Genomic DNA, 22,175 nt, shown 5'->3' with positions numbered 1-22,175 from the left:
ATCTAACACTCCATACTATTGACGCCTGGCCGACATTGTCCAGATATGATAGGAGCCAAATTTGCTCCACACGTCTCGGAGGTGACAATGGCTGCCCTCCTTCCTCACTCTGACGCCTGGCTTACATTGTCCACATGTCAGAAAGTGATAGAAGGGTCACATTTACTCTACTTTAATATTGATAATTAAGTTAATTTATATAAGATGTTTTTATGATGGTAAAGTCCAAAGACTAATGTATTTAAGAATAATTCCCACCATAATAGGTGGTGAATTATAATAGTATGTGGTGATGATATCCCGTTTTCTTTAGACGGTAATTCCACTACAAGTTACGTTTTCTATGGGTAACTTGTTTATACAATACAGCTATTATCTGTATGATATAAAATGGTGTCGGATTTTCCGACATCGGCTGTTCGTTCTGTCAGGGATTGGTTGGGACCTCTGTTCAATGGTAAGCGAATATCAGGTTAGTTCTTAAAACCAAGTTTCAGTTCAGGTATAAAGAGACCTCTCCCAACTCCTCTCATCCACCAACCCCCCTGATAACAGTCACATCAGGAAGAAAACAGCAGTGAAAGAACAGGTAACGAAACTTATAACAGGCGAGGACAGGTAAACAGAGAATGACAAAGAGGTGTGTGAAGAACTCAACAAGAGGTTCTTCACAATAGAACAAGGTGAGGTCACTGCGCAAGGAGAGGGGGCAGTAAACCAGGCGGCCTTGGAAGGGTTCGAAATTACGACAGATGAGGTCAAGAGACATCTGTTGGATCTGGATGTGGGAATGGCTGATGGTCCAGACGGGATCTCACCATGGGTATTGAAAGAGTGTGCAGAGGGACTTTGCTTACCACTTTCCATAGTGTTTAGTAGGTCACTGGAGATGGGAGACCTACCAAAAATATGGTAGACGGCTAATGTGGTCCCAATATACAAAAAAGGTGACAGGCAAGAGGCACTGAACTACAGGCCAGTGTCCTTAACTTGTATATCATGCAAGGTGATAGAGAAACGAAGGAACTATCAGGAGAAAGCGTCAAGCCATTACGACTATATAGCACTTGGAAGGGGTCAGGATAAGAATTTGGTATGGGGAAGGAATGGTGCCCAACCACTTGGACGATCGGGGATTGAACGCTGACCTGTATGAAGCGAGATCTCTACCGTCTAGATCGTGAGAAAAAATCTAGTAACACATCTGGTGAGAAGGGACTTCCTGACAAATCGCCAACATGGGTTCAGGGAGGATAAATCTTGATTTACAGGCTTAATAGAATTCTACGACCAGGTGACGAAGATTAAGCAAGAAAGAGAAGGCTGGGCGGACTGCATTTTTTTGGACTGCCGGAGAGCCTTCGACACAGTACCCCATAAGAGGCTGGTACATATGCTGGAGAGAAAGGCAGAAGTAACTGGTAAGGTGTTCCAGTGGATAAAGGAGTACCTAAGCAATAAGAAGCAGATAGTTACTGTCACTACACACTCATACACCCATCCTGTCTCTCTTCAAACCCTCTCCCGTCTCTTCACCCCCCCCCCCCTCACTTTATCTATCTTTAATAAACATTATCCTCATCACTGGAACTCAATTTAATACACACGCTCGTCATCACCTTAATTAAACATTTCCACACCCATACTGTTTGAACTCCACAAACACACACACACACACACACACACACACACACACACACACACACACACACACACACACACACACACACACACACACACACACACACACACACCCTCTCTACCTATCTTCGACCACACATACACTCATTGTTTCAAACACACCCAGTCTCAAACATACACACTCCATGGTAAATCTATGATTTAATAGGGCATGTATGGAAGCAAAGGAAATGAACAAAGGGGCGTGGAAGAACTTCCAAGATAACAGAACACCAGAAAGCAGAGAGAGATACCAGAGAACCAGGAATAAGTATGTTAGTGTGAGAAGAAAAGCAGAGAAAAATTATGAAAATGATATAGCAAGCAAAACCAAGACCGAACCAAAGCTACTTCACAGTCACACTAGGAAGAAAACAACAGTGAAAGAAGAGGTAATGACACTTAGAACAGGCGTGGACAGGTATACAGAGAATGACATAGATGTGTGTGAAGAACTCAACAAGAGGTTCCAGGAGGTCTTCACAATAGAACAAGGTGAGGTCACTGCGCTAGGAGAGGGGGGGCAGTAAACCAGGCGGCCTTGGAAGAGTTTGAAATTACTAGAGATGAGGTCAAATGACACCTGTTGGATATGGATGTGAGAAAGGCTGTTGGTTCAGACGGGATTTCACCATGGGCATTGAAAGAGTGTGCAGAGGCACTCTGCTTGCCACTCTTCATAGTGTATAGTAGGTCACTAGAGATGAGACACCTACCAGAAATATGGAAGACGGCTAATGTGGTTCCAATATAAAAAAAGGGTGACAGACAAGAGGCACTGAACTACAGGCCAGTGTCCTTGACTTGTGTACTATGCAAGGTGATGGAGAAGATCGTGAGAAAAACCTAGTAACATATCTGGAGAGAAGAGACTTCGTGACAAATCGCCAACATGGGTTCAGGGAGAGTAAATCTTGCCTTACAGGCTTAATAGAGTTCTACGACCAGGAGACAAAGATTAAGCAAGAAAGGGAAGGCTGGGCGGACTGCATTTTCTTGGACTATCAGAAAGCCTTTGAAACAGAACCCCATAAGAGGGTTACCCATGTTTGCTGACGACCCCAAAATTTTGAGAAGGATTAAGAAAGAGGAGGACTGCTTGAGGCTTTAAGAAGACCTAGATAAACTGAAGGAATGGTCGAACAAGTGGTTGTTGGAGTTTAACCCAAGCAAATGTAATGTAATGAAGATAGGTGTAGGGAGCAGGAGACCAGATACAAGGTATCATTTGGGAGAAGAAATTCTTCAAGAGTCAGAGAGAGAGAAAGACTCTGGAGATGATATCACGCCAGACTTGTCCCCTGAAGCCCATATCAAGAGGATAACATCAGCAGCATATGCCAGGTTGGCCAACATAAGAACGGCATTTAGACACTTGTGTAAGTAATCATTCAGAACTTTGTATACCACCTATGTCAGACCAATCCTAGAGTATGCAGCCCCAGTATGGGGTCCATATCTAGTCAAGCATAAGATTAAACTGGAAAAGGCTCAAAGGTTTGCCACCAGACTAGTACCTGGGCTGAGACGTATGAGCTACGAGGAGAGACTACGGGAATTATACCTCACATCGCTGGAAGACAGAAGAGTTAGGGAGGACATGATTACCACATACATGACTCTCAAAGGAATTGATAAGGTAGATAAAGACAAGATATTGTTATGATCCCAGTTAGCTGAAAATGGAGTCTACCTTGAGAGTTATTCTGCAAGACTTGACCTAAATAAGAGGTCAAAGACACAGAGACATGTGAATGTATATAGTAAACATTCGATTAGATTTGGCAAACAGTTAAAATCATGGGCAGTGAACAAATGTGTACATAAATGACTTGACAGGAGATGTCGAAAGTTTGTGAGGAAGGCATGAGGCTCGTGATAGGGGTCTTGACTTTATTCGAGTAACAGCCGTCGTGGAAGCAGGATGCAGTGTTTTTAAGCTCGTGGTAGCAGAGGAAGATTCTCTGATTACGTGCTCCGTCAAGAGGAGAATTATTCAGGCGTTCTTGTATGAAGCCTGGGGAACGACATCGTGCTCGAGTCTCGAAGGTGAGATGCCTTCCAGATGCCTGTAGAGAAATTTAAATAGCAATTTGGTGGGCTAAGGAGCGCGTCAACGTCTGGCACTGAGGCCAGCAAGCGCCCTTGTTCATCTAACTCTGTGGTTTGTTCTGAGGAAGGAGTTGATGGGAGTACTCTGAGGCCAGAGAAGAAGTTGATGATTGGAACTTCAAGCCTGTAGGAGTAGATGTTGTACTCTGTGGAAGAGCAAGCCCCATAGTGAGGAATTGGAACCTCATACTGTGCGAAGAGGAGCAGTGAAGTCTCACAGGCTTCTGTGGAATTAGTAGTGAAGTACCACTGGAGTATAGGGAAAACTTCATGGTACAGCAACCTGGAAGAGCTGCAAAGGATCCTGGTAGATAAACCCGGAAGAACCTGATGATGTCAGGGTTATCTTGAGATCTTGAGATGATTTCGGGGCTTTAGTGTCCCCGCGGCCCGGTCCTCGACCAGGCCTCCACCCCCAGGAAGCAGCCCGTGACAGCTGACTAACTCCCAGGTACCTATTTACTGCTAGGTAACAGGGGCATTCAGGGTGAAAGAAACTTTGCCCATTTGTTTCTGCCTCGTGTGGGAATCGAACCCGCGCCACAGAATTACGAGTCCTGCGCGCTATCCACCAGGTTACGAGGCCCCTCTAAAGCTGAGGGTAGTGAACTTGCAGATGTGGGAAGGAAGTTTTTGTTGACTACTTGTAGGAAGTTGGTGGAGTGTTTGATTGTCATTAGCGTGCAAGATGCAGTGAAAGGTGGGTGATTATCATTTCTATGCCAAGGAATATTTATATTAAAGTTTATTGAATTACAACTGTAGGCTGAATTACCTGCAGAGATATATCTGCACTAGGGCTGATAGTGCCGTATTTATCTTGTAATATTTATCCACTTGGTGAGGTGGATAGTGTAAGTGGCGAGCCAGAAGTTGGGCGACCACTTGGTATAAGTGACTGACAGAGTCCTGATGGATTTGATCTGCAACCAGGTTATAATATCATAGAGTGTAAAAGGTTATATTCCCTTGTATTATATGTGAATGCTCTGTATATGTTCTGTTTTGTTATTAAATCTGTGTAGTTAACAAATGTTTGCCCTTGTCCTAGTGAGGCTTCCCAGAAAGTAGAAAAGAGAGAGAGAGAGAACCAAGAACCACAGCTGTGGACAAGGTAGTACAGAGTAATATTTCAGAAAAGGGGATTGAGGAGATCATACCAAATAAGGAAAGAGTGGGGGAGTCATGGCGGCTCGAGTGGGTGTGTGCATGTGACAACGGGGCTAGTGATAGAGCCACATCTCCTAAACGTGTGACGCTGAACCCCCTCTCCAAGAGGAGGAAGTGTACGGGGTGATCTTCTGGCTGAAGTGCAAGCATTCTATGGAATTTTGGGTTGGTTGTCCATCATGACCGACATCTACAACAACATCATAATAATAATTTGGGGGCCTGTGTCCGGGAGAGTGAACTGACACACCCAAACCCTGTCCGAGAGTGGATTGGTGTCACAACAAGTGTCACGGTGAGGAGACAGCGCACTTACGGGAGGAAAGGAACCAAAGAGAGAGAAGAGTGGCGAAGGGAAGAGTGTGAAAGAAAGCAAAAAGTACCTGTAGGACGCAGTATAGGTGCAGGAGTACTTCAGAGTGCATGGCGTAGTGGGGGCCCTACATACGTGAAGTTTTATGCACATGACGAGTCGCAGGTGCGTACTTGGGGACACGGAAGGAGGACTCCTTATAGGTGTTCTAGGTACACTCATCTCACCCGGTCCCATGTGAAGTGGAGGAGTAATGCGAGTGACTGGCGAGGTGGTACGAGCCACGTCACTGACTGGAGGAGAGGCACGCCAGAAAAAGCAGGGGCAAGAACACCAGTTGCCCTCACAAGTGCTCTCCATTAGATATGACTCTTATTTTAAGGGGAGGGGTATGTGACGGTGTCCCACCCCTATATTTCTCCTAACCCAGCTTAAAGAGTCATATCTCCATAACCTGAGCGTTCTCTGATATCCAGGGAACATTTTCAATTTTCATATGTGCGAGAGTGTGGAGCATTATCAGGTTGGCTGTGAAATTGCTATTTAAGTGTGATTATGCAAGGGGCTTACGCCCTTTTGGGGCACAAGATGGCGCCCAGCCATTCTGTTTCCCTCGAAAATGTCGTGACGCCTCTTATCACCTGATTGGCCAGGTCAGGTCACGTGACGGAAGTGACCAATGACGAGGGCCCTCGGGCGGGCGGTGTGACGTCACGAGGTGGAGGACCCCAGGGGCGGCTGGCGCTTGCGCGAGCAGAGTACGTCACGACCGCACTAGAGTGTGGACACGCTCGAGTGAGCTCCAGATCTTGAGTCCAGAAAGCCCCTACCAGTGGATCTAATTAAGCATCGCTATAATACTGCAGACATCCCGTGGAGTGCCAGGAAGCATGCATTGGCCGAGATAAAGAGTCAAGAGCTCTATATTCAAGAGTCTGTAGCAGACGTGGGCTGGAAACGTCTGGGACAACCAGTGAATCACATTCTACATATCAAGTGAGTAGCGACGCCCGGGCCGAATCCACTGGAAGTGAGGCAAGGGGAAGCTCCACTGGATTGCAAGTGTGTCTACAGCGCCCGTGAGAGGAGGAAGACGACGACGGCGCAGGTACCTCACTCCAGTACCCCGAGTGAGAGGAGGAGGAAGACCGTACCTGCCGGGTGTGAGTATGGTGAGGACGCGATACTACGAGGACGACTGAGGAACTTGTGTGTGTGGGAACTGATCAACAGAAGACCAAAAGCCAGGACCAGGAACCTCATCATCCCTCACCTGGGGACGAGTCGGCTTCGTAAAGGAATGAAGTAAGGTAGATAGTTATCCCTCCCTTTACCCCTTTGATCTAGGTGAACTAGGATATTTTATATATCGTGAGCATTTCTTGTCACCATTTATTGTGTATGTGATAGTGTTAGGCTAGAAGTCAAGGAGCTCATGTAGGTATGAATTAGTGGTGGAACATAAGTACGTAGATGCGGCGACGTTAGTGTATATGGGAATAGTAGCTTATTCTCAAGAAGCCAGGAACAAGTTTTGAATCGTCCAGCTGATAGTGTTGCCAGAGGAACGAGGTGAGTCCCCGCTGGTCTGACAGTTGGACCCAATCAGCTGATAGTGTTGCCAGAAGCACGAGGTGTGTCCCCGCAGGTTTGACAGTTGGAGTTGCCAGCTGATCGTGTTGTCAGAGGCCCGAGGTGTGTGCCTGCCGCCTAACGTGTGGACCCAGTCAGCTGACTGTGTTGCCAGAGACGCGACCAGAGAAGGTTGCCGCCATCGGAAATTTCCACCTGATTATTTGGTTTCTGGTTCAACCTTGAAGCTGAGTGGACGTCTGGACACCTCCTCCGCCTGGAAGCCGCCTGATCACGTCTTGTTTTCGCGTTTTGGCTTTGCTACTGCCGTTTGGCATCCCTTTTCAATGGTCCGATTGTATGACGCCTGGCGCACATATCACCTTGGGTCACGGGATTGTTAATAGATTTTTGTTTGGCGTGTTCTGGCTGGTTCTCTCGGCGGGGTGACGGTGTTCGGGGGCCGGCTTGTCCGAGAGGTGCCGGGGGTTGGCGGGTCTTGGTGGGCTCCTGGTGTGCCCTCGGTCGTGGTGGGCGGCTGGCTTCTGGTCTGCTGGAGAACACTGGATGACTTTTTGCGTTTTAGTTGGGGGCAGAGTTTTGGTGTTACTACCTGGTGTTCTCTGTGTGGAGCGGGGCCGGTGCTTGTCACCCTGAGGGACTCCTGGGGCTCCCCAATCATCTGCCCGTCTGTGCGTTTATTTGCCGTATGGCATATTAGTTTATAGTGTTTGGCGTCACTCGTTTCGCGATTTGCCTTGGCGTTCCACCTTTCCTGGCTTCACGATTAACCCGATGACGATCCCACGATCGTCATCTCCCCTAAATCAACAACAACAACAACACTTGATTATTTCTCTATACAAGTGTATATATTTTTCTTCAGTAAATTTTTAACCTTACCTATATGTTTGAGTGAGCCTCCATTCTCTAGGGCTATCTTGAGTGAAACTGTTGGTGTCACCTTGCACTGCACATGAGATTACATCCTTATATTAAGATAACTAATGAGACCACTGACGTGTTGCTGGGACACGAGTGTAAACACCCAGCTGGCGACCAGATATCAAAGAGAGATGGTCCCAGTGTCAAGACGGGCAGGTTCAGGTGTGTCACAGGTAGACTTGAACCTCTCCACTCGCTAGGGGTAAATATAAGGCCAGCTCTTTGTTGACTGGGGGTGCCCCAGGGCGAGCAGTGGCGCCTGGTACTGAGGGGCGAAGACCCGTGGTACGACCCCAACCATAGGTAAGAAGGGGGTGAACCTTGACAGTATGGAGTCAGCCTCCACCACATCACTTCCTAATGCATTCCATTTGTCACTCTGACACTAATAAAGTTCTTTCTAATATCACTGTGGCTCATTTGGGCACTCAGTTTCCACCTGTGTCCCCTAGTGCGTGTGCCCCTTGTGTTAAATAGCCTGTCTTTATCTACCCAATCGATTTCCTTGAGAATCCTGAATGTGATCATGTCCCCCCTAACTCTTCTGTCTTCCAACGAAGTGAGGTTTAATTCCCGTAGTCTCTCCTCGTAGCTCATACCTCTCAGCTCGGGTACTAGTCTGGTGGCAAACCTTTGAACCTTTTCCAGTTTAGTCTTATGCTTGAGTTGATATGGACCCCATGCTGGAGCCGCATACTCCAGGATTGGTCTGACATATGTGGTATATAATGTTCTGAAAGATTCCTTACACAAGTTTCTAAAGGCCGTTCTTATGTTAGCCAACCTGGCATATGCCGCTGATGTTATCCTCTTGATATGAGCTTCAGGGGACAGGTCTGGCGTGATATCAACCCCCCAGGTCTTTTTCTCTCTCTGATTCTTGAAGTATTTCATCTCCCAAATGATACCTTGTATCTAGTCTCCTGCTCCCTACACCTATCTTCATTACATTACATTTAATTTGGTTAAACTCTAACAACCATTTGTTAGACCATTCCTGCAGCTTGTCCAGGTATTCTTGAAGCCTCAAGCTGTCCTCCTCTGTCTTAATCCTTCTCATAATTTTGGCGTCGTCAGCAAACATGCAGGGGTTGGGCTTTGGCTCTTTGGTCCCGCCTCTCAACTGTCAATCAACTGGTGTACAGATTCCTGAGCCTACTGGGCTCTATCATATCTACATTTGAAACTGTGTATGGAGTCAGCCTCCACCACATCACTTCCTAGTGCATTCCATTTATTAACTACTCTGACACTGAAAAAATTCTTTTAACGTCTCTGTGGCTCATCTGGGTACTAAGTTTCCATCTGTGTCCCCTTGTTCGTGTTCCACCCGTGCTGAAGAGTTTGTCTTTGTCCACCCTGTCAATTCCCCTGAGAATTTTGTAGGTGGTCATCATGTCTCCCCTTACTCTTCTGTTTTCCAGGGATGTGAGGTTCAGCTCCTTTAGCCTTTCCTCGTAGCTCATTCCTCTCAGTTCCGGGACGAGCCTGGTGGCATACCGCTGAATCTTCTCTAGTCTTGTGTTTAACTAGGTATGGACTGTGGGACTCCACTGGTGACTTCACGCCAATCTGAGATCTCACCCCTCACTAACTCTCTGCTTCCTATTGCTTAGGTACGCCTTTTTTCCACTGGAGCGCCCTACCAGTTATTCCTGCCTGTTTCTCCAGCTTATGCATCAGCCTTTTATGGGGTACTGTGTCAAAGGCTTTCCGACAGTCCATGTACTCACCTAGTTGTACTCACCTAGTTGTGCTTGCGGGGGTTGAGCTCTGGCTCTTTGGTCCCGCCTCTCAACTGTCAATCAACAGGTGTACAGGTTCCTGAGCCTATTGGGCTCTATCATATCTACACTTGAAACTGTGTATGGAGTCAGCCTCCACCACATCACTTCCTAATGCATTCCATTTGTCAACTACTCTGACACTAAAAAAATTCTTTCAAATGTCACTATGGTTCATTTGAGTACTCAATATCCATCTGTGTCCCCCTAGTGCGTGTACCTCTTGTGTTAAATAGTCTGTCTTTATCTACTCTATCAATTCCTTTAAGAATCTTGTATGTGGTGATCATGTCCCGCCTTAACTCTTCTGTCTTCCAGTGACATGAGGTTTAATTCCCGTAGTCTCCAAATAGTACGTAGAATATGTGTGTATGTGTGTGCATGTGTGTGTATGTGTGTATGTGTGTGCATGTGTGTGTATGTGTGTATGTGTGTGCATGTGTATGTATGTGTATATGTGTGTTGTGAGATTGTTCTATATTAACCTTGCCATCCTTGGGCAGGTTGGCCTCAGACAGAAAAGGACTGCTTAAGAGCAGATTTTACTTTAGGCAAAAGACCATAGAAAGGCGGGAGCGACCGCAATTCCATCAATGAAATTGAAGTCTCTATCCACTGAGTCGTCGGACTCCTTATGCCGTAGCACTAGTAAGGGTAACCCATAAGTTCTCACTTCAATATTTTTGGATAAGTAGTGCTATGAATCAAGTTCGAATCCAGAAGCAGGCCTTCAGATAATATTTTACATGAACCATTGCAGTAATAAATGTAGGATCAATATTGTTGTAGGGGTGACATAAAGACCGTTCTCTAACAATCAACAAGTTTATTAAAACAAAGACTAAACTACTACAACAACGATTTTACATTACGTTAATGTGTCTCAATGGCACGTTAAATACAGCTAATCAACAACCAACTAATCAACCAACCAACTAATCAACTAATCAAGTATAGCAACGTCTCCTGTCAATTGTCGCGCGGCTGAACTGAACTAATTTGAACAATTCGGAGTGCTCACTGACGATGCAACTTTGCAATCAATATTATATACATCCCTCTGCAATAATAATCTATAATCACAACTTGCTAAGACAACTCGTGCAGCCCCCCTGCGCTGAGAGTGTAACGACTATCTTCTTGAGGTTATCTTGAGATGATTTCGGGGCTTTTTTAGTGTCCCCGCGGCCCGGTCCTCGACCAGGCCTCCACCCCCAGGAAGCAGCCCGTGACAGCTGACTAACTCCCAGGTACCTATTTACTGCTAGGTAACAGGGGCATTCAGGGTGAAAGAAACTTTTCACATTTGTTTCTGCCTCGTGTGGGAATCGAACCCGCGCCACAGAATTACGAGTCCTGCGCGCTATCCACCAGGCTACGAGGCTAGGAGATGTCAACACTGGTCTCTCAAGACTCAATCAAACAATAGAAAGAAAATTACACTAATTGATCAACAATGATTAATTATGTTAAGTGACTGTCAACAGCAGTCAGCAACAATTTGTTTACGCTAACACAAACGTGTCTCGCAGACACACAGTTGTCAACACGTTAACTCGCACTTAATTACATCACACATGACTCATTAAACATTCAGTGAGTAATTATTAATTACTGTCAACCGGACAGCTAATTAATCCACAACGAGTTACATTAATCCCACTGTCGGTCTCCCGACATTTTCTCTCGTCTGTGTCTTTATCACAGACACGGGGAATTTTAATTACACTAATTAACTAGAACTATTAATTAACTTCTAATTAATTACTACACGTATTACGTTACTCTATTGCACTGCCTAAACAGGTGTCAAGAATACTCTTGTGAATTCACAAGGTGTTAATTACACATAATTAATCTATGTGCATAATCAACTGTCCCACAGACAGATCTAATTAAACCAACGAATTATGCTAGCCCAATTGCCTTCGCCGTCCGACAATCAGTCAAACCCTTTGACGTTAATTATCTCAAACTAACTTAGCCGTCCCACGGACGGATAATTAGTCTAGAGCAAATTACGTTAACACAAACTACTATCGACCTTCTGACAGTTCCTCTCTATGTGAATTCACTTATGCAATGCTAATGACACTAATTAGCTAGAGTGATCAATTAGCTGACCCACGGACAGATAATTGCACCCAACGAATTACGTTAATCTCAAGACTGTCTCAACAGGAGTCTCTCCCGTCAAGCAATATGTTATCCCTTAGGTGTAGTTAATTACTCGCAATAAAACACAAAGATCTTGTCGTACTGACAAATCAACCCGTTCTCGCAAATTTAATAAGTCAATATTGACTTATTAACTACGTGCATAGGTGATATACTAAACATAATAGATACCCTTAAAAAGATTCATAGAAAACACCGACCTTACCTAACCTTATTAGTATCTTAAGATAAGCATCTTATTGCTTCGTAATTACAATTATTACTTAACCTATAATAACGCACACGGTACACTCTGCAGCCCCCCCCCCCCCCCCTTCCCTGAGTGTCACACTCCCCACAGTGAAAATACAGTATATAATCACTGGCCAAAAATCACACAACACACACTTTGTATAAAGCAATCACTGGCACAATTATATTACAGTAACACCTCTGGGAATCTCTCAGTAAAATATTTTAACAGTGCACTACACTGCCGGAACTGGTTTAATCCAGGAAAGATATCAAATACATATGGTACATAGAGCATGGAATACAGAACATCAACACTGTACTCCACGATGGAAAATTACTGCAACTTGACGGTGATGAGCCGTCTTAAAGACACATTCTAAATGTGTTTACCGGTGTAAAACATACACAAATTTACGTGCTGTCACCCACACAGTCGGCCCCTTCCCTCGACTTGTTTACGTGCTGTCACCCACACAGTCGGCCCCTTCCCTCGACTTGTTTACGTGCTGTCACCCACACAGTCGGCCCCTTCCCTCGACTTGTTTACGTGCTGTCACCCACACAGTCGGCCCCTTCCCTCGACTTGTTTACGTGCTGTCACCCACACAGTCGGCCCCTTCCCTCGAGTTGTAAATGATGTTAATCCTGGTGATCTCTCGCGTCAGCACTTCCAATCACCTCACAGATGTTTATGGACAGTTGCAATGACATGCCAAGCATCGAAGCCAGTTTCTGAGAACGTTCATCAAAACAAAACAGCGTATTTACTCTTACCAGACAGGTCTCAACACATTCACACTTCCAACATTCATGCCACTTGTCTAATGGGCTGTAGCTGAAGGTCACGACCCTCACGTCGTCACACTACGGATGATGGTGGAAGAGAGGCGGTGTGGCTGGCTGCCACATTCCCTCGTGGATGAACTGCTCACACGCTGACAGGAGCAGGCAGTGCCCGTAGCGTGTGTGGGGTGTAAAGCGAAATTTCGACACGGATGATGAAAAGTTAATGTCCTAAGCGTTGGACCGTAATTCCAAGAATTACTAACGGAATGTTTCCACAACACTGGCGAAGCCTTCCCAAGATTCGTTTCTATCAGATACCTTTAGACTAAGGCACCGATGTCAAGACAATTAGCGGATGTAGCTAACACAGTCAGTTGCCTCTGTAGGCGTATCACGCGGTCGATGACTTTACTTGATTAGTTCACTTTCTTCAAACAAATCAAATACCCCTCCACTCGGCTCCGGATTCTCCTTAAGGCGGACCCGCGAAGACGGAACATCGATTTTAAGTGACTTAGGTGTCGTTACAGATGGTATTTCCGTACCTTGGCCTAGCCATGGAAATTACACCAGGCTCGAGCAACAAACCGCGAGAATCATCTCTCCCGCCTAAAACAGAACCACGCCCAGCGGGTCCTCCTCTGTACTCAAATCTGCCAATCCCAGCAGAGTTCGTCAGCGGCCTAGAAGTCTCCAGCAATCATGCCTCTCGAGGTGGCGCGATGCCTCTGACGTCACTGAAATGGTGCCGAAATGAAATGGGGGCGTGTGAGGTGCCAGCTCACGACCGTTATACTCCCCCCCCCCCACCCCCACCCTCTTCCCCACCTCTCTCCTTGCTACACCAAAACTCACAAGAAACATATTCATGACTATAACACACATGCACACACACACATGTATATGTGTGTGCATGTGTATATACGTGTATGAATATATATTTAACCTTCGTGTACCATACTGGACTGTGGGAACATTAGCAAAGTGGTGTTAGGCGAGCGCCTGGTTCTTGCTTGAGCTAATCTCAGACTGTTGACAGCAAGAGTTACCCCTTGTGACGCTCTTCTTGCATGATGTCAAGGCTCTTTGGTTTACCTTGTCAATATATCCAGTCAAACAGTTTTAATTAGCAACTTTGATTTACTTTTCTGAGGCATTCACTGTTTGACTTGCGTCATAACTTGCACTATCACTTTTACCCTGACTCACCATCACTTCCACTATCACTATCACTTTCACCTTGACTCACCATCACTTCCACTATCGCTATCACTTTCACCCTGACTCACCATCACTTCCACTATCACTATCACTTTCACCTTGACTCACCATCACTTCCACTATCACTATCACTTTCACCCTGAGTGTCATACTAACTATCACCCAAAATTGTACATTGATTTCACTTTCATCATGATTTTCCCCCTGAACTTCACCTTGACTTTCACTTTGATTTTCACCCTGACCTTCACCTCGACTTTCACCCTGACCTTTATTTTGACTTCCACTCTTTTACCCTGACTTTCACCCCGACTTTCACCCTGACTTTCACTTTGAGTTTCACCCCAACTTTCATGCTGACTTTCATCCCAAGTTTCACCTTGACTTTCATCCCAACTTTCAACCCTGACTTTCACCATGACTTTCACTATGACTTTCACCCCAACTTTCACCCTGACTTTCTTTCCAACTTTCACCCCAACTTTCACCCTGACTTTCTTTCCAACTTTCACCCTGACATTCACCCCTGTCTTTCATCCCAACTTTCACCCATACTTTCACCCCTGACTTTCACCATGACTTTCACTATGACTTTCACCATGACTTTCACCCTGACTGGAAGGCTTCTGTGCTGGCTAGGGTTCGAGTCTCCTTGTGGGAAAGTGTTCTAAAGTTGTAAAACTTCACATGTGTGTTTAGACACGTTGTGCATTAAGCATAGGCACAGAGTTCTCCCATTTTAACTGGGACTTGATGAAAGAACGTGAGTAACCCCTCACTAGCTCTAGTTGCCCTTGGGAGGTGGTGATCTTTGGGGGGGTTTAAATACCCAAAATTATCATCTCTCTATATATATATATGATAATTATCATTATCATATATATATATATATATATATATATATATATATATATATATATATATATATATATATATATATATATATATATATATATATATATATATATATATATATAAAAGTTTGTTTTCACCTTATCCAAAAACTGTTGTAACATATCACCTCACCCAAATGCAGGTATAAAAAATCGAAGATGTTTAAGCTCTATTCAGTTATAGTTGTGTGTGTGTGTAAACTAAAGTCTTTGAAAATGTAATAAGTTTTACGAAACGCGCTCAAGTGTCGCGACAGACTAGAAATAAAAATGAATTTTGGAGAATTGATTATTCATTTACCATCAACAGTGAAAAGAAACATAAGAAAGATCGAGAAAATTCGTGTTAGAATTATTAATCTTACTTTTTCGGTCATATTTAATAATATATATATATATATATATATATATATATATATATATATATATATATATATATATATATATATATATATATATATATATATGTCGTACCTAGTAGCCAGAACTCACTTTTTGGCCTACTATTCAAGGCCCGATTTGCCTAATAAGCCAAGTTTTCCTGAAATAATATATTTTTTCTAATTTTTTTCTTATGAAATGATAAAGCTACCCATTTCATTATGAATGAGGTCAATTTTTTTTTATTGGAGTTAAAATTAACGTAGATATATGACCGAACCTAACCAACCCTACCTAACCTAACCTAACCTATCTTTATAGGTTAGGTTTGGTTAGGTAGCCGAAAAAGTTAGGTTAGGTTAGGTTAGGTAGGTTAGGTAGTCGAAAAACAATTAATTCATGAAAACTTGGCTTATTAGGCAAATCGGGCCTCGCATAGTAGGCTGAGAAGTGCGTTCTGGCTACTAGGTACGACATATATATATATATATATATATATATATATATATATATATATATATATATATATATATATATATATATATATATATATATATATGTCGTACCTAGTAGCCAGAACGCACTTCTCAGCCTACTATGCAAGGCCCGATTTGCCTAATAAACCAAGTTTTCCTGAATTAATATATTTTCTCTAACTTTTTTCTTATGAAATGATAAAGCTACCCATTTCATTATGTATGAGGTCAATTCGTTTTTATTGGAGTTAAAATTAACGTAGATATATGACCGAACCTAACCAACCCTACCTAACCTATCCTAAACTATCTTTATAGGTTAGGTTAGGTTAGGTAGCCGAAAAAGTTAGGTTAGGTTAGGTAGTTGAAAAACAATTAATTCATGAAAACTTGGCTTATTAGGCAAATCAGGCCTTGCATAGTAGGCTGAGAAGTGCGTTCTGGCTACTAGGTACGACATATATATATATATATATATATATATATATATATATATATATATATATATATATATATATATATATATAATATGTTGTTAAATATGAACGAAAAGGTAAGATTAATAATTCTAAGACGAATTTTCTCAATTTCTTATGTTTCTTTTCACTGTTGATGGTAATTGAGAAACCAATTCTCCAAAATTCATTTTTATTTCTAGTCTGGCGCGACGCTTGAACGCGTTTCGTAGTAACTTATTATATTTTCAAAGACTTTAGTTTACACACACAACTGTAACCTGTGGACACTAAACAGAGTCAGCTAATCCGTCATACTTATACTCGCATTTGGGTGAGGTGATATGGTGGAACAGTTTTGGGTGAGGTGAACAAACTTGTGACAAATAAAAGACAGAACACGAAACTGTGGGTATTAATTGGATATGAGAGCATAAGAATGGAAGTAACTGCAGAGGGCCTATTGGCCCATATTTCCTCTTGATGCTTCTATATTTGTTCGGAGTCTTGATGTGGGTAGAATATAGTTGTGCATTAATTGGCTGTTGATTGCTGGTGTTGACTTCTTGATGTGTAGTGCCTCGCAGATGTCAAGCCGCCTGCTATCGCTGTATCTATCGATGATTTCCGTGTTATTTGTTAAGACTTCTCTGGTGATTGTCTGGATGTGAGAGGAGATTATATGTTTCTTTATGGGGCCCTGTTGTTTATGCATTGTTAATCGCCTGGAAAGAGACGTTGTTGTCTTGCCTATATACTGAGTTATTTGGGGCTTACAGTCCCCAAGTGGGCATTTGAAGGCATAGACGATGTTGGTTTCCTTCAAGGCGTTCTGCTTTGTGTCTGGAGAGTTTTTCAGGAGTAGGTTGGCGGTTTTTTGGTTTTATACTAAATCGTCAATTGTATTTTCTGATTTTTGTCTGTAGGGATAACGTTCTTATCAACAATATTTTTCAGGACCCTTTCCTCTGTTTTATGAGCTGTAGAAAAGAAGTTCCTATAAAATAGTCTAATAGGGGGTACATGTGTTGTGCTAGTTGACTCTTCACAGGTTGCACGGCGTTTTTACCTTTCTTTTTATGTCTTCAACAAAATCATTAGAGAACCCGTTGTTGACTAGGACCTGCCTTACCCTACAGAGTTCTTCATCGACTTTCTTCCATCCTGAGCTGTGACTGAGAGCACGGTCGATGTAAGCGTTGACAACACACCTCTTGTACCTGTCTGGGCAGTCACTATTGGCATTGAGGCACATTCCTATGTTTGTTTTCTTAGTGTAGACTGCAGTGTGGAAGCCTCCGCTCCCTTCTGAGACTGTTACATCTAGAAAGGGCAGCTTCCCATCCTTCTCCATCTCGCAAGTGAAACTCAACACAGAATTCCGCTCGAATGCCTCCTTCAGCTCCTGCAGACGTCTGACATCAGGTACCTGTGTAAAAATGTCGTCAACATACCTGCAGTATATGGCCGGTTTCAAGTCCATGTCAACTAAGACCTTCTGCTCGATGGTACCGATGTAGAAGTTCGCAAACAGGACACCTAGGGGAGAACCCATGGCGACCCCATCTACTTGCTTATACATGTGCCCATCTGGGCTCAAGAAGGGTGCCTCTTTAGTACAAGCTTGGAGTAGTTTCCTTAGAATGTTTTCTGGTATGTCAAGAGGAGTACAAGCCGGATCACGATACACTCTGTCTGCTATCATCCCGATTGTTTCACCCACAGGTACATTGGTAAACAGTGATTCTACGTCCAACAAGGCTCTTATTCCTGTAGCCCGTGTTCCCCGCAGTAAGTCAACAAATTCCTTTGGAGACTTCAGGCTGAAAGCACAAGGTATATAAGGAATCAGCAAGCCATTGAGTCGTTTAACCAACCTGTACGTGGGTGTGGGTATCTGGCTGATGATTGGCCGAAGTGGGTTTCCGGCTTGTGGGTCTTGACATTTGCATACGCATAGCCAGGTTTGTATTCCCCAATAACCTTTGGCAGGTGGAGTTCGGATTTCTTGGCGTTCACAGTTTCGATCAATCTGTTTATTTTTGTGCTTTCAGCCTGAAGAGAGAGAGAGACAGAGGGGGAGGAACCACCTCAGTTGCAATTGTAGGGACCCACAACCACGAAGAATAAAAGAAAATAAAGAGTATTCAGAAAAGACTGTGGATTTTCACTGAACACTTTAGTCTTTGGGGAAGTCCCCTACATCCCCCGGGTGAGCTGAGACATCGGCGGGCATGGGGATGTGGACACGGATGGTGGCAGCACGGGTAGTTAACTGTCTGCCGCACTCACCACTCATGTGAGTACTTGTGTCTCCCTCCCTTTTGGGAGGAACCTGAATGCCTGCTGTGACCTGTGCCATATCTGGGTGCATGGAGGGTTACACATCTCAGCAACAGGCACTGTGTGTGCTGTGAATGGGTGGGTGGGAGCCGCCCAGACGCAGGGTGGGCGGAGGTGGCTGGAAGTACAGAGCCTCCATCTCCCACTCCCCCGTCCCCTCATCCTCCTCACCATTCCCCACTCCCCTCATCCTCCTCACCATTCCCCACTCCCCTATCCCCTCGTCCTCCCCATAATCCCCCACTCTCCCGTCCCCTCGTCCTCCCCACCACTCCCCCCCCCCTCCCTGTCCCCTCTTTCTACCCACCATCCCTCACTCCCAACCCCTCCTCCGCCCCACCCTTCCCCACTCTCTCATCCTATGCATTCCTAAATGATCTGATGTTCCCATCAGAAAAATGGGAAGATCAAATAATCTGATGTTCCCATCACTAAATATTAAAAAGGCCAGTTGAAAAATGATATGAAATAATAAAATCAACTATACTCACAAAATGAACGATATGGTAAACAACACAGCTCAATTCCAATGCAATGTCACACAAAATAATTAAATCCAAGTGAAAATAAATCGAAATCTATGACAATTCAATTTATCAGTACAATTAGAAACATTGAAATGGAATTGTAACATATTTAGTATAGCGAGTGTTGCTTTTACTTGCAACAGATGGCGCTGTTTTTCAAAAAAAAAGTTTTTTTTACCTGTCACAGGTGTGTCATCTATATTGTAGGTATATAAAATGTGCGCGTATTTGAATGGAACGTTGTGTCAAAATTTCAAAGCAATCGGTAAAGAGGTTTCAGAGATTTCCCTCACATGAAAACTCACATAAAAACACAGTTTTTTTTTTAAACGTGTTTTTACCTGTCACAGATGTGACATAACGAAATGAAGGGTATGGTAAACAAAACAGCTCAATTCCAATGCAATGTCACACAAAATAATTAAATCAAAATGAAAATAAATTGAAATATATGAAAATTCAATTTATCAATGCAATCAGAAGCACTGAAATGGATTCATAAAATATTTAGTGCAGTGTGTGTTGCATATACGTGCAACAGATGGCGCTGTTTAAAAAAAAACATATTTTTTACCTGTCACAGGTGTGGCATGTACATAGTAGGTATATAAAAACACATGCACATATTTGAATGCAACGTTGAGTCAAAATTTCAATGCAATCGGTAAAGAGGTTTCGGAGATTTCCTTCACATGAAAAATACACTTAAAAAAATGTTTTTATCTATCACAATCGTGACATATATATAATATGTATATAAAAACATGCTGGTATGCAAATGGAACGTTGTGTCAAAATTTCAAAGCAATGGTTGAAGAACTTTCGGAGAGTAGCGATTTTGAACAAACGAACATTTACATTTTTATTTATATATTAATTTATTACATAAGCACTCAAGAGACTTGCTGTATTGATGATGCCCTAGAAAAATTGAGATAAAGACTGTCTGTTGCACGTGTCGACAATTTGGACTCAGTTGGACTATATAATGTTTCTGTCACACTGTTTTAGTCCTTCTATTTTGTCCATTATAACGAGAACACAACCTGGATATTCTGTGGGACACAAGTCAGAAACACATGATGGACGGTAGAGAACTTTAACCTCGAGTCCAGAGACATTCACCTCAATAATCATACTTTGATAATAAATTTTACTTGGAAAACATAGAGAAGAAAACGGAAAAGTGGATGGATAATTGTCATATAATTATTTAAAATAGCCACTAGTACGCAAAGACAAATAGCAGGGAAGATATCATTACAATATGCACATTATATAATAACAAGGGTGTATAATAACATCATAATATAAGTATAATAACATCATATATAACAAGGGTGACATAAATTGAGTGTTAAATGGACATAACGAAACGATGGATACAGACTGGATACGTTTAGACGCAAAACAGACGTGGGCTTGCTGGATTGTTTCAAGCGAAAGTTAGACACACATATATAAAAGGTGTTCAGATTTTTTTTATAATTCCATAATCTTATAACTTGACAAATTCTCGTTCAAATTGTCTCAAATTTATACAGCATGTGTAGAAACAACTCAAAATTCTATGTTTAATGGGGGGATTTTCCATTCAGGTATAGAAATAATCACTGGAAAAGTAAAGGAGTTGTGTGTTAAAGTATGCTGGGACATGGTAGAACAAGACTGTGCAGCGTGCATTTGTGAGAGAATTTGCTAAAAATGCACCAACTGCAATGCAGATTTGGACATGGCACAAAACGGTCAAAGAGGAAGGATGTGTGAGCTGAGCAGAAGCAGGTGGACGACCACCAGTACCGGAAGAGATAGTCGAGCGAGTCGACCACCAGTACCAGATAGAGATAGTTTAGCGGGTCGACCACCAGTACCAGATAGAGATAGTTTAGCGGGTCGACCACCAGTACCAGATAGAGATAGTCGAGCGGGTCGACCACCAGTACCAGATAGAGATAGTTTAGCGGGTCGACCACCAGTACCAGATAGAGATAGTTTAGCGGGTCGACCACCAGTACCAGATAGAGATAGTTTAGCGGGTCGACCACCAGTACCAGATAGAGATAGTCGAGCGGGTCGACCACCAGTACCAGATAGAGATAGTTTAGCGGGTCGACCACCAGTACCAGATAGAGATAGTTTAGCGGGTCGACCACCAGTACCAGATAGAGATAGTTTAGCGGGTCGACCACCAGTACCAGATAGAGATAGTTTAGCGGGTCGACCACCAGTACCAGATAGAGATAGTTTAGCGGGTCGACCACCAGTACCAGATAGAGATAGTTTAGTGGGTCGACCACCAGTACCAGATAGAGATAGTTTAGCGGGTCGACCACCAGTACCAGATAGAGATAGTTTAGCGGGTCGACCACCAGTACCAGATAGAGATAGTTTAGCGGGTCGACCACCAGTACCAGATAGAGATAGTTTAGCGGGTCGACCACCAGTACCAGATAGAGATAGTTTAGCGGGTCGACCACCAGTACCAGATAGAGATAGTTTAGCGGGTCGACCACCAGTACCAGATAGAGATAGTTTAGCGGGTCGACCACCAGTACCAGATAGAGATAGTTTAGCGGGTCGACCACCAGTACCAGATAGAGATAGTTTAGCGGGTCGACCACCAGTACCAGATAGAGATAGTCGAGCGGGTCGACCACCAGTACCGGAAGAGATAGTCGAGTGGGTCCGGGGAAACATTTGTGCAAAGTCTCAGGAAGTCCATAAGAAGAAGGAAAGAGAACTATCAGGAATAAGCGCCAAGCCATTACGACTATATAGCACTTGGAAGTGATGAGAATAAAAAAGCAACTCTGAAAATCCAGATTCCTCCAATGACAGTTTGTCGTAGTGCAAGGAAACACTTGCTAATGACACCTTACAAACTGCAGCTTGTTCAAGCCTTAAAGACAGATAACAAGCAAAAGCGTAAGCAATTTTGTGTCATTATACATGAGAAACTTGAAGAAGGCAAGTTTGCACAATGCTTTGTTGTCAGTGATGAGGCAACATTTTATGTGAACGGCAAAGTCACCAATCATAATGTTCACACTTGGGGTGAAGACAATCCCCTGCACCACAGTGGTGCTCACAAGGACCTCACCAAAC

General features: G+C 43.5%; 1 protein-coding gene across 1 annotated transcript; it reads left to right on the top strand.

Annotated features, from left to right (window-relative positions):
• Positions 1 to 20,802: 20,802 nt before the first annotated feature.
• LOC123765301 (WAS/WASL-interacting protein family member 1-like) lies at positions 20,803 to 21,861 on the top strand. Its single transcript, XM_045753851.2, has one exon. The coding sequence runs from the start codon at positions 20,803 to 20,805 to the stop codon at positions 21,859 to 21,861; it is 1,059 nt and encodes a 352-aa protein (XP_045609807.2).
• Positions 21,862 to 22,175: the final 314 nt, after the last annotated feature.

Source organism: Procambarus clarkii, chromosome 33 (assembly GCF_040958095.1).
Source record: "Procambarus clarkii isolate CNS0578487 chromosome 33, FALCON_Pclarkii_2.0, whole genome shotgun sequence".
NCBI classification, from domain to species: Eukaryota; Metazoa; Arthropoda; class Malacostraca; order Decapoda; family Cambaridae; genus Procambarus; species Procambarus clarkii.
Note: the sequence above shows the minus strand (reverse complement) of the source record. Positions and strands in the feature narration are given on the sequence as shown.

Coding starts and splice junctions, on each gene's coding strand:
- LOC123765301 (XM_045753851.2), top strand. CDS start 20,803: ATGGCACAAAACGGTCAAAGAGGAAGGATGTGTGAGCTGAGCAGAAGC.